At 45.4% G+C, this 11,392-nt stretch overlaps 1 protein-coding gene across 2 annotated transcripts; it reads right to left on the reverse strand.

Annotated features, from left to right (window-relative positions):
• Nucleotides 1-2,381: 2,381 nt before the first annotated feature.
• Nucleotides 2,382-10,511, reverse strand: FITM2 (fat storage inducing transmembrane protein 2). 2 transcript variants are annotated; one of them, XM_037402829.1, is made up of 3 exons: nucleotides 10,330-10,511; nucleotides 8,204-8,368; nucleotides 2,382-2,543 (listed from the first exon to the last, which is right to left on the reverse strand). In XM_037402829.1, exons 1-3 carry the CDS (start codon nucleotides 10,500-10,502, stop codon nucleotides 2,540-2,542), a joined length of 342 nt encoding a protein of 113 aa, XP_037258726.1. In that variant the 5' UTR covers nucleotides 10,503-10,511; the 3' UTR covers nucleotides 2,382-2,539. The 2 variants fall into 2 exon arrangements, with proteins under 2 accessions (XP_037258726.1, XP_037258724.1); XM_037402827.1 differs by lacking the exon at nucleotides 2,382-2,543 and having other exon boundaries at nucleotides 3,886-8,368.
• Nucleotides 10,512-11,392: the final 881 nt, after the last annotated feature.

Here is an 11,392-nt window from a genome sequence, read left to right on the forward strand (position 1 = left end):
GCTCACAAGGAGCGGTCACTCCTCCTCCTCCCTCCCAAGCCTCCTGTTTAATAGACTCCCAATGGTCAGATTTATAGAAATACATCTGCTGAAATCTTTTTACTCCTATGGGTTTTGCTCAAAAGACTGTTACGAAAACTGAAAAATTACGTGTCAGCGTTGCAGCGGGCTGGCAGCCTTCTCCTTTGCTTGTCATGCAACCCCTCCATGCAGAATAAAGGGTTTCAACAAGCTTGCCAGAGCACAGAGAACACACCACAAAGCCTGTCACAAGTTGTCAAAGAAATCAAGATCAAGGGCTGCCTAAGAATACCCAGTGACCATCTCTCAGAAATTAATTGCCAAGTCTTCCTCCCTTTCTGAATGAAAAAACATCCTTACTAGCCAACTGCCATCTCAGTATCCTGGCTAAGGAGGACGGAGGGATGGTGTAAGAGCTGCTACTTCAAGCAAAGGGAAACTTTCTTCCTGCTAGGAAAATACATGCAGACTTCTCCACATCAGAACAGCAAACATTAAAGCTTGTAAAAATATTTCTCATCAGGTTGCGTTTGATGGCATTCAGTGCCATCACTAAGATCAAAGCCAAACCGCCCCCCAGACTAGATCCACAATGCAGGCAACGACAGCAGCTAAATCTCTCAGTTTCTGGAGAGATATGTGGGATTAAAATAATACAGGATAATATGATAATAGAATATTGAGATGGCCAGGGATAATATAAAATACAACAATATGGGATTAAAAACGACATAATCAAAGAACCAAAAAATAACACACAACCCTAGAGCCAGCTACTGTAACTCCACACCTGCAGTTACTTGTGGCATAGCAGAGGATTAAGAGGGTGATTTCACATCTGTTCAGGCCATCACCAAAGCTACTCTTCTTACACAAGTCTGTAGAAAAGCTCTTGTTGCCTTGGCGGGGCAGAATGAAGACCCCAATGCGTGTTCAGCGGCCCGCACCCAGAGAAAAGTTCAAACCCACAGGTATGAAGGGGAATGAAACCATCTGCTGAAGCATGTTGTGAACTGGCACAGGTTTCATACCCCTGACGGAGCTCCTAAAGCATGGCCTCATGATCACATTGTAGAGGTTTCCAGACCAAGCTGTTTCTAGCACTGAATCTAAGGTTTTAAGCAGTAGTGCAAACACACAGGAACTCGTATTCCTAGATGAAGCACATTCGTGGCAAACAAATTTCCTATTTTTTCCACCTCATGCTGATTTCCAAATGTGCCCAAATGACGCATTTACTGTCACCGTGTTTCATTCTCCATTTTACACACTTCCCTCTGAAGGATGAAACAGAGAGAAAACAATCTGCTTTAAACACCTCCCAGTGAAAGAAAGAGTACCACATAAGCCATCAATAATTTAGATGAAAATTGCTTTGTCAGAACACAGATGTCCATCACTGCAGCTGCAGCGAAGGCGAGCAGAGGCTGCGGGCAGCAGTTGCCCTTGCCAGAGCAGATCATTTCTATTTCCATGCCACTTTGATGCTGAGGAGCATCCATGAGCCAAGTGTCAACCTCCACCCACTCCCTCCCCGGGAGCTCACAGTACCCTTTTTCTTCCTTTTGTCTTTCTCCTCTGCACAATGATCTACTTTCAGCTCCTTCTTTCCTTACTCCTCTCTGCCATCCTACCCCTTTCCTCTCTCCTGGACGTCCCAGATTTCACTCCCCTGCTGCAGACAGCCGGGGTGCATGACCATTCTCAGAGACATTTCTGTGGTCAGGAGCCCACAGGTCGGGAAGCTCTGCATCAGTGGACACAGCACCTCCCACTTCCACCTTCTGGGAAAGAACTGCTAAGAGATGAAGGAGGTACACTCTTGCTAAAAAGCTCTTCAGAGCAAAAAATAACACCATCCATCCCCCTACTTTCACTGCCTCCTGTCTCAGCCCTTTCCTACCAGTACCTCATCCCTCCTATGACCTAAATCCTTTTTAGCTGCAGGAGAGTTATCCAAATAAAGCTACTTTGCAATCAGAACAGAGTGTAACCAGGTTTCAGGGTGCTTTATAATGCTGCAGGCACTTCTTGACATAGAAGTAAGTATTCTGCATAGTTAAGTGCTGTTTTGCACATGCTCTTTACATCACAAGGTCATGGCACTGCACTGCAAGCCTCCTGGAACACTCTTCTATTTTTGCTTACCAAAAGCAGTTTCTTTCCATTCCATGCCCTTGGAGCCAGCCACTACAGAACAGCAACATGGAGGATTCTTGACCACAAGCAAAAAACCTCAGCCCCAAAACAAAAACAAAAACCCTCAGAAAACAAAATAAAGCAAAAAAAACCCTACCCTGGCATAATTTTTTCTCTTAACTTCCAAATCATGGCAATCAACAGGGGAAAAAAAAAAAATTCTTAAAAAGCACAAACCTCTATCATTCCTATTTTTCTAAAAATCAGATCAGTCAGGTCAGGCTATGGCAAAGCTGGAGCAACAGTGCACCGTGCTGGGAAGAGCTGTGGTCTGGAATGATACCATACCAAGGCCATATTAAATCCACGCTCGCTTCCATCACCTGCAAAACACAGAAGGCAGACCCTAAGTGCCATTCCAAATCAGCACAATCCTGCTGGGTTTGGGTGCGACAATTCACACATTTGGATATAAGACTAACAGGCTTTGTGGGCTTAGCATCTTTATTTTCAATCAATTTTGCACAGCTTTCTCCTTCACAGTCTGCTATTTTGAGCCACAACTTATTTAGCTGAATTGTCTCCAGCAACGAGCCATGATGAAGCCTGTCGCTGACAGTCACCATGTGTGTAACCCCTCCGCACTGCTCTTCTCCCAAGCCCCCACGAGACAGGGAAGGCTCTGCAGAACACAGGCAGCGCAGGATTCAGGGAATGCATTTCGGAAGGGAGCTGACATTTACATTGAAGGATACGCCTGTTTATTGCTCTCCCATCAACCGCCTTTCCCACTGATTAAATGCATTAAATTACATCATGAGGGAATACGTGACCTAAAACTGCAAAATGAACCCAGACTGGACATGGAAAAAGGCTTCAGAAATGTGAGAGAAAAAAATAGTCATCATTTGTATTTACTTCTGTTCCACACTTACCTTTCTTCAGCCATACACCAGTGGGGAGACACACAGTACAACTGCAGGTCTCCTACCGTCAGACACACTGTCAGGAAAAGCGTGACAGAAAGGGCATTTTTCCGAGTACTGCTTTCCCTTGAAGTTCAACTCTGCAGAAAGGCTGGTAAAGCTCTTCACCTACTGTGTATTTTCTATGCCATATTATAGTTCCAAAACTTTACAGAGAAATTACTCAGCTTGGTACAAGGCACATGGCATTGCCTGTGTTTTGTGATGGACAGAGGGTCATTTAAATCATCTTTCAGTCTAAATATTACTACATAATCACCTGAAATTCCAGGGACTGCACTCAATCCCGACAGGCATTTCCATTTCTGCTTTTCCAGCCTGTAACCTTTATGTTCTCAATGTATTCTTTGTTTAAGCGCTAAGGTACCCTTCCCGCGTTTCAAATAGTTGATCTCCTACTAAACATCTGGGTGAAACATTTACAGAAATGCAGTGCTTGCTCCCCAAGAAAAGGACAAAGCTGACTCTACTAACACAGCAAGCACCACGTCACGTTAGCTTCTCCTTCCTTCCCTGAGTTCAAGCACCTCAGGTGTAGTTCTGCTTCAATAAATTAAGCAGGTACTTTTTTTCCAGGTAAACACCATTACAGTGACAGACCCGCTCCTTTTAATAATGGCTAATTATGAGTTCATAACCACAACAGCCTTTTTTGCTAGCATGAATTACTTTCATCTTAAGCTTTGGCAAAATACTTAAAGGCAGGGAACACAAAATATATATAGAGAAAGCACGCAGCTAGCAGAGGTGAAGAGCATTTATTACTAATCTGCACTCCAGGAGGCGAGACGAAGCTATGAAAAGAAATAATCCCAAGAAACAGGTTTCTGAGCGAACAGAGATAAACACAGGCTGATCAAAGGCAAAGGGCTGGAAAAGGCTGATTGCGGAGTAGCTGCAGTGGGAAAACCCAAGTATTATTTCACTAAGAAAAGTGACCATAGACTTGTGTTCACAACTAAACCTGCATTCTTCCAAAACATTTAATACATCACAGCAGCCCCTACAGTTTTTTCCATTAAAGTGCACCACAGGGCATAACTAGGTGTTTCTCACTTTGTCACGAATTGCCATGCATCAAACCAGAACACAGGATTCTCCTTTTGCAGCCGCTCCACAACCTAAGTTTCAGTACACACAAATATACTGGCAAACCAAGAACACCATTTAGCACCAGTGAAGCATTCATGGAAGAAATCCGTTTTGAACAAAGACTCTGAGGAAGAATCAAACCCCAGCTTCAGATATACTTAGTCTGAACTGTTCAGATGGCTCTTGCAAAAGATCTAACCTTTCCCGTTTGCCTGATCTTGCCTCCAGTGACGCAAACATTTGAAAGAGTACCAGGTAAGTGAAGAGTGAAATGAATCCTAATCCAGTTAATCTTCCCACTGTGTTTTAGCTGAGACTCTCTTCCTTGCTGGCCCCAGCAGAGGAAAATGTTTAAAGCACCGAGACCAAGAACTGCCTCAGCCACATCAGTGAGGCCAAATGCTGCATCTGTGAAAGTACCGCGAAACAGAGCCCACCAAATTGGCTAGACAGACACAGGCAATGAAAAATTAGCAAACATATGCTGAAAAAAGTAATATGCTAGTAAGATATTGGAGACAATTCCCTAGATAATTTTACAGACACAAAGACAGTTCTGCAGGAACAAGAGGAATACTTTAATGCAGAAAAGAGAAAAAGAAAAAAAGAAGAAAACCCGTGTTTCTTGTGATTCAAGTTGCTGTCTTTTTGAATTCACTACAAAATATGAAAATTTTCCTTTAAAAGGTAACACTTTAAAAATCTTGAAACAGTAATACTTGTTGATGGCTGATTTGTGCCTTTGGCACAGGACCTGAAACCCAGCTACTCACAGCAATGCTTCCCTTTGGCTGCAAATATGTCATAGAGAAACTATATTTTTATTTTAATGACAGAAGTGTATTTGGGAGAGGGAAGGAAGTCAGATAAAGGTGATGGCACACACACGAACAGAAAATTTGCAACCTTTACTTTCCAGTTAAAGTGCAAGGAAGCAAAGGCTTATCCTGAAATTGAGTAAAAAAGTGCAAAATAAAGGTCTGGAGCACAAGGGAACTTTCTAAGCCAACAGTTGGCACATGGTCTCCAGGTACTGAGACAGACACATACGCCAAGATTTCCAAACTCATAAGCAGTACTACAGCCCATGGGAATTTTCCCATATATTTCACTGGATTAGGCTTTCATATTGCTACAATAAGCAACTGTCCAGGTCTACAAAATGAACCGCCTGGTGTTAACAGGCCCACATCAGGAAACCTGCTTGCATCAAGCATGGCTTTATTTTTTTTGTTTTGCTTCTTTTTATACCCTGTACTTTTGAGAACCTGTGCTATATTAACCCACTGAAATACAGCAGAATTATCAATGTCAGTTTGACCATGCATCTCGGTAGTCACAAAAATACCAAGAGTCTGGATCATTCAGGGAAGTGAAGAGCAGCAGCAGTATCTTTACAGACACCAGAAACAGATTCTCAGACATAAACACTGACAAAGTTTTCAAGTGTTTTTCTTTCATTGTTTAAATAAAAATATTATTTACTGTATCCCACAGTATATCCATAATAAAAAGTTTGATTGACACTGCTTAGAAGGGGACAAGAATATCCCTGTAGTGACTGCATAAAACATTTGTGAAACTGAACATAATTTCAGCAAGTCAGTTGGTTTACATAAACAACATTTCCTGTTCCGAGGCCTCATCTATATAGCAAAGTTACATAAAGATAACCTAAAATAGAAACTTTAATTTAATGAAATTAATCAGAAAACCTTCTGGGTACATAATCCTGTTTCATGGTGAAAGTGGCTTGCGGTCTAGCTTAAATCTATTGGGAGCAGACTTACATTACATCAAAAGAATGTCTGCAAATGAATTTGCATTGCTTAAACAAATTTAGTTAAACCCAATATGAGTTAATCAGTGCAAATTTTCCAAACAGACAGCTTAAAAGGCAATTTAGTACAAAAACAAAAGGAGGAGCTTGACAGAAAATACATAACCTCCTGAAACAGCTTCTTTCTGAGAGGCTATTTGTACTTTATAAGGGTACACAACAACCGCCACTGAATTCAGTGGAAATTCAGGTGAATTCAGCTCTCCTCAAAGGCAGACCATAAGCGTGGAATTAACACTGCGGTAGTTATTGCAAACGCTACCACTCACTTACTGGAAGACAGTTGTTGATATGGCAAAAAGAAATGTGCCAAGATTAGACTACAGTGAGTGCATCATAACCTATATTCAGTAAAATAATCACTTTGGAGTCAAATGCTACAGCCAGATCAAGCCCACTCTCGGATTAGCAGGCATTATCCACAGTCTTGCCCAGAGACCTTTTTGGACGTCTTCCTCATCACTACAACTGTCAAACAAATTCTGTGCAACTGTGCTACGACTGAGCCTTTATGAAATAATAAAAAACTTTTCAAGATAAAAGACTATGCTAAATGTCTGATTGATATGATAAGTAAGCCCATCCTACCTCATACCTATTCATTACATAACAGTAGTGTTTTATTCAGTAGTGGGTTTCCAGCCACATCAAAAGTGGCCACAGCTTTACGTGCAATCAAAATTAAGTAGCTTATTGACATGGCTGGATAAGCAAGAATAAACATTGCTCCAAGCATACTGCTTTGCAGCTCTTAGGATAAACATTTCATTCATTACCAAGCAGACTATTTGAGAAACAGCAGGTTAAGCTAACTTGTAACAACAGAATTTGTTCTTCTAGAAGAAACATACCACAAAGTACTCACTGCAAAGTGTGCAAGTCATAAGATGAAAAAAAAAATAATTAAAACTCCAATTCTCAGACTTTTTAGCAACATTACGGAGTTCATTTTTTCTGTCAAGAATAAAACAATAAAATATTATTCTTCACCTAAGTTAAGGCCTGTTTTTCAAGAGTTTTCTTTTCAAAGGCAGGTACGAATTTAAAGTCACAGCCTGCTTAAGACATTACATCTCAAAGTTACTCTCTTTGTTGCAGAAGGTGCAGACAGCTAAGAAGCAGCATTTGTGGCGCTAACGTATTTAACCCTTGATAACATGAGATGTTCTGGTTTCACAACAGAGCTATATACTGCTTTAATGAGTACTGGTATTTTCGCAGCACTTAGCAGCACTGTCATTATTAGAGCTTTCCTGTAAGGCAATACACATAGGAGTGTAAAAAGTTTTGACATAAATCAAAAAGGAAGAGGGAGAATTAACTGTGATCAGTCAAGCTCTTGAAGAGCAAAGGCCTCTGTCAGCCTTGGATCTGCTTCTCCATTTATTAGTAACAGAAACAGAACCAACTTCAATTTCTTTGCTGAGAATGTCAGTCAGCAGCTCCTAAACAAGAGCAGACCTCTTCCAATACCATTTTTTTTTTCTCCTGAGGAAGAAGCTCATTACCACCTGCCAGCCACTGGCTAGTACAGATTTGGTTTCCTTCAAGCCATCACCTTGTTCCTTACAGTGGAAATACAGTAACCGTTCCTACATTCAACTACTCCAGCACTGAAAGCAAAATCCAAACATCTTAAAACTTATTTTATCTGCTATAACTGTATTTCTTTGAACTCAAAGGTATATTTGGAAGAGGTAGTCCAGGAGAAAAGGGTTTCAAGTACCAAAATCTGTATGTCCCGTACCAAGCTGACAGACCTATCAGCACACCGAGAAGCTTTTGACTGAAGTCATGGAAATACACGGCAGTACAGAGAAACATGAACACCCAGATCATGGTGAGGAAACACAAGGAAACAAACAGAATGTTGATCACAACACGCAGCTTAGAGTTATGGTCTATGGACAAGCCTTCCAGCACAGCCACTTCCTCCACAATCATCAGAGCACAGTACGAGAGCAGAAAGCAGTGCCCTGAGATATCAAAACCATTCCATATCCCGTTGTCCTGGTGGCATTCCTGCTTGGTGGCATAGAGGCGGCGAGGCTCGCTGAGTATACCCGGGGTAGAGCACGTGCCAGTGAGATTCTCAATATAGAGGAAGAGTCCAGTGCAGACATACCAGACAGCACTGCCCACCAGCAGTGCACTGAGACGCCGCAACACAATCAAAATGCTCTTCGTGGGACCATAGAGGAACTTGTTCTTGGCAAACTGGTAGGTGGTGACTGTGATGAAGGGCAGCAGAAGCCAGAGTGTCCATGCCCAAGCCACCTTCACAAAATATCTGCCAGAGAAAAGCCAAAAGAAAAACATGCATGTGTTAAACTTCACAGGAGCTGGGGTAAGGGGTGGTGCTTGAAGAAGCAGGTGTTCAAAGTCAGTGTTCAGAACCATCTAGACACCTGTGCCCTCCCCTTAAAGTAAAGCTTGGCTAAAATAAAATCTTAACCCTCTCCCCACTATTCCTTTCAGGCCCAACACCTGAATACTTCCTCAACCAGGTACTTAAACTGTTGTTCCCAGTTGCATTTCCTTGGACCTAGAGCCTTTGTTCAGACTTGCAGTCCAGTTTTGCAATTCCTTTTACCCTACAAGCCTGCTCAACTCTGCCCTACTCAAAATGCAGCTGCAAGAATGTATTTTTAGCTTGCCACCCTGCTCACAGTAACCCTTTAGACTCTCTTTCTTCATCTCAATTACCTTTGCTTTCAAAGACCTTCACAACCTCAACCTCACGATATTCAGTAAGACAGCCAGAAGGGTTGACTTTTTCCTAATCAGCCCATGGAGCTTTTCCTCCATCATCACCTTATAAAATAAATGAAGATGCACAATGTGTTTGTTCCTTTGGTGTCCCTCCAGCTGATGAAAGCTTTCCTTTAGCGTACACAAATGGCTCCATATCAAAGTTTGCTCTCTGCGTTGAAAATTTTTGCTGTGATGCCTACAAAATCTTGAAAACAAGCTGATGATGGGCTGATAACTTGTTTAGCAGAAGACAGTATTGTGTAGCTAGTCCTCTTCTGAGATCTTAAAATGGAGCACATGCAGGTGAATTTACTAACAAGTTAAGGAGATGACAGACTACAATCTCCTTTCTCCCATCAGCACCTTCCAATGCAGCTTCCTATCAGCTGGTGGGAGAGGGGCACTGTGCAGCCCCCTTCGTTACCCACATCCTGGTGTGAAAAACGGGGACAGCAGAATTCTGGTCTGTGGCTGAGCTACAGCCAGACACAGGCAGTCACCATTTAATCGACGCCTCGGTACTGAAGACAGAAACAAGTAAGAAGGAAGTTCTGCACCTTCATTAAGAGCGTAACGAAACTAGTGAGGGCCTTGCCCAGGATTTTGAGGAGCACCTCCTTTTCTCTTAATTTTACAGTGGCATCTGTGTGGCAACTACACGTGGAATAGTAATTGAAAATAAAATCCTCATTTTATTGAGACAGTTAGAAGCGAAGAAGGCTGCTAACATAACTGCTGCCGGCAAGTAATTTGCAGGGAAAAAACCTGCCTCAGGAACTGTCAGCACAGATAACCTTCCTCTATTTAAAAAGGGGGAATGGAACCGTGGTATGTTTTTACCGTAACTTCAATTCCACTCTCTGAGTGCTCCTGCCAATCCTTCTTTTCAATCACGCTAAAAGCAGCTCCCACGTCACCAAACGACAAACCTGAATCAATGAAGTACAAAACTCCCCGAGGCACGGGGGAAACCAGCAATTTCTGCTTCACTTGCTGACCTGCAGCAGGCAGAGCAGGCGGCCAGCCCACCGCCGGGCCTCCTCACGCCCTTCCAAATGTCCGAAGGCAGGCTGAAGGAATGACTAAGGCGGTGAAATCACTGCCCAAGCAGCAGACTAGGGTGGCAGTAACCCCGCTTTCACAAACGACGCTGGACAACTTATTTTCCTCAGCTTGCTTTTAGGTCAGCTCAGTAACTATCAGGTACGAGTATTAGGAAGTCTCTGGGCGCTAAAGAAGGAAAAAAATTCCTTCTTTCCCTCTTCCAGTAAAAGCTGTCGGAGAAGCTGCAGGTGCTGTGACGCCCCCCCGCCCTGCAGCCTCACAGCCCCTCGGCTCACACCGGGCCCCACAGCCGGGTGCGCTCCCCCCCGCCCGGCAGAGGCCGCCCCCCGCCCCAGGAGGGGCGCAGGCCCACGGCAGCCCGCCCCCCGCCAGGGCCGCCCGCCCCGCAGGGCCCGCGTTCCCCCCGCCCGCCGCCCCCCCGGCTCTCCTCACACGTTGAGCGGGTTGCGCTTGTTCCGCATGGGCGTCTCGGGGACCAGGTCACCGTCCTTGAGGGCGGACCCGAGGAGGACGATGGCGAGCAGCACCCAGGGCAGCCGGCGGCGCACCTGCCCGGCGGCCAGCCCGGCCCGCAGCCAGCGGCCGCACCGCTCCAGCCGCTCCATCGCCGCCGCCCCGCCCGGCCGCCGTACCGCGTCACGGCCGCGCTCTCCCCCGCCGCCCCGCTCGGGCGCCCCCCCGCGGCGGCTGCCAAGGCTGGGAGGCGGGAAGGGCTGCGCGCGTGCGCGGTGCGGCGGGGAGGGGCGCCCCCTGCAGGGCCGTGCGCAGGCGCGCTGAGGGGGCCGCGGGCGGGCGCGGCGGAGGGGCTGTGCGCCGGGGGGCTCGCTGCTCTGCCCGCTCGCCCCTGGCACAACGAGAACACAGATCATGTCTGGCCCCCGCCATCCGGCGGGCGGGTTGCTTCCAGGCCCAGAAGAGGTGCCCTGAGGGGCTCGTGGGCCCTATCGGCTCGTTCAGGTCGGAACAGGCCTTGAAGATCATGGAGGCCAGCCGCTAACGCAGCGCTGCCCTGCCCGCCGCCAGCCCGGTGTCCCCAGGTGCCACATCCACACGTCTCGTACACACCTCCAGCCTGGCCCAGTGCTCGACCACCTTTTCCATGAGGTTTTTCCCAACCTTCCCCTGGCGCAGCTTGAGGCCGTTTGCCCTCGTCCCTAGGGCAAGGGGCCTGACCCTATAGCAGGTGCTGGCTCACCATAATATTCAAAAGAAAATCTGACAATGTCATCACTCAGTCGAATTTTCTTTTTTCCTGGGGCTTGAGGGACAGGGAGAAAGTATTGCTGGGGCAGGTAAGGCTCCTGCGGCCTTCCACGGTCAGTGTGTATGGCTGGAAGTGGTGCCCAAGCACTGCCCGTCACTGCGGTATTTAAGAACTATTTCATCTATTGAACTGCTGTCATTTCAACTTAGTTATTAAAAAATTAAAAAAAAAAAAAAGCATCGGCAAGCAGAGAAACGGCTAAATGAACAAAGAGCCTTTGTTCATCCCAAT

Source organism: Falco rusticolus, chromosome 10, assembly GCF_015220075.1.
Source record: "Falco rusticolus isolate bFalRus1 chromosome 10, bFalRus1.pri, whole genome shotgun sequence".
Taxonomy (NCBI): domain Eukaryota; kingdom Metazoa; phylum Chordata; class Aves; order Falconiformes; family Falconidae; genus Falco; species Falco rusticolus.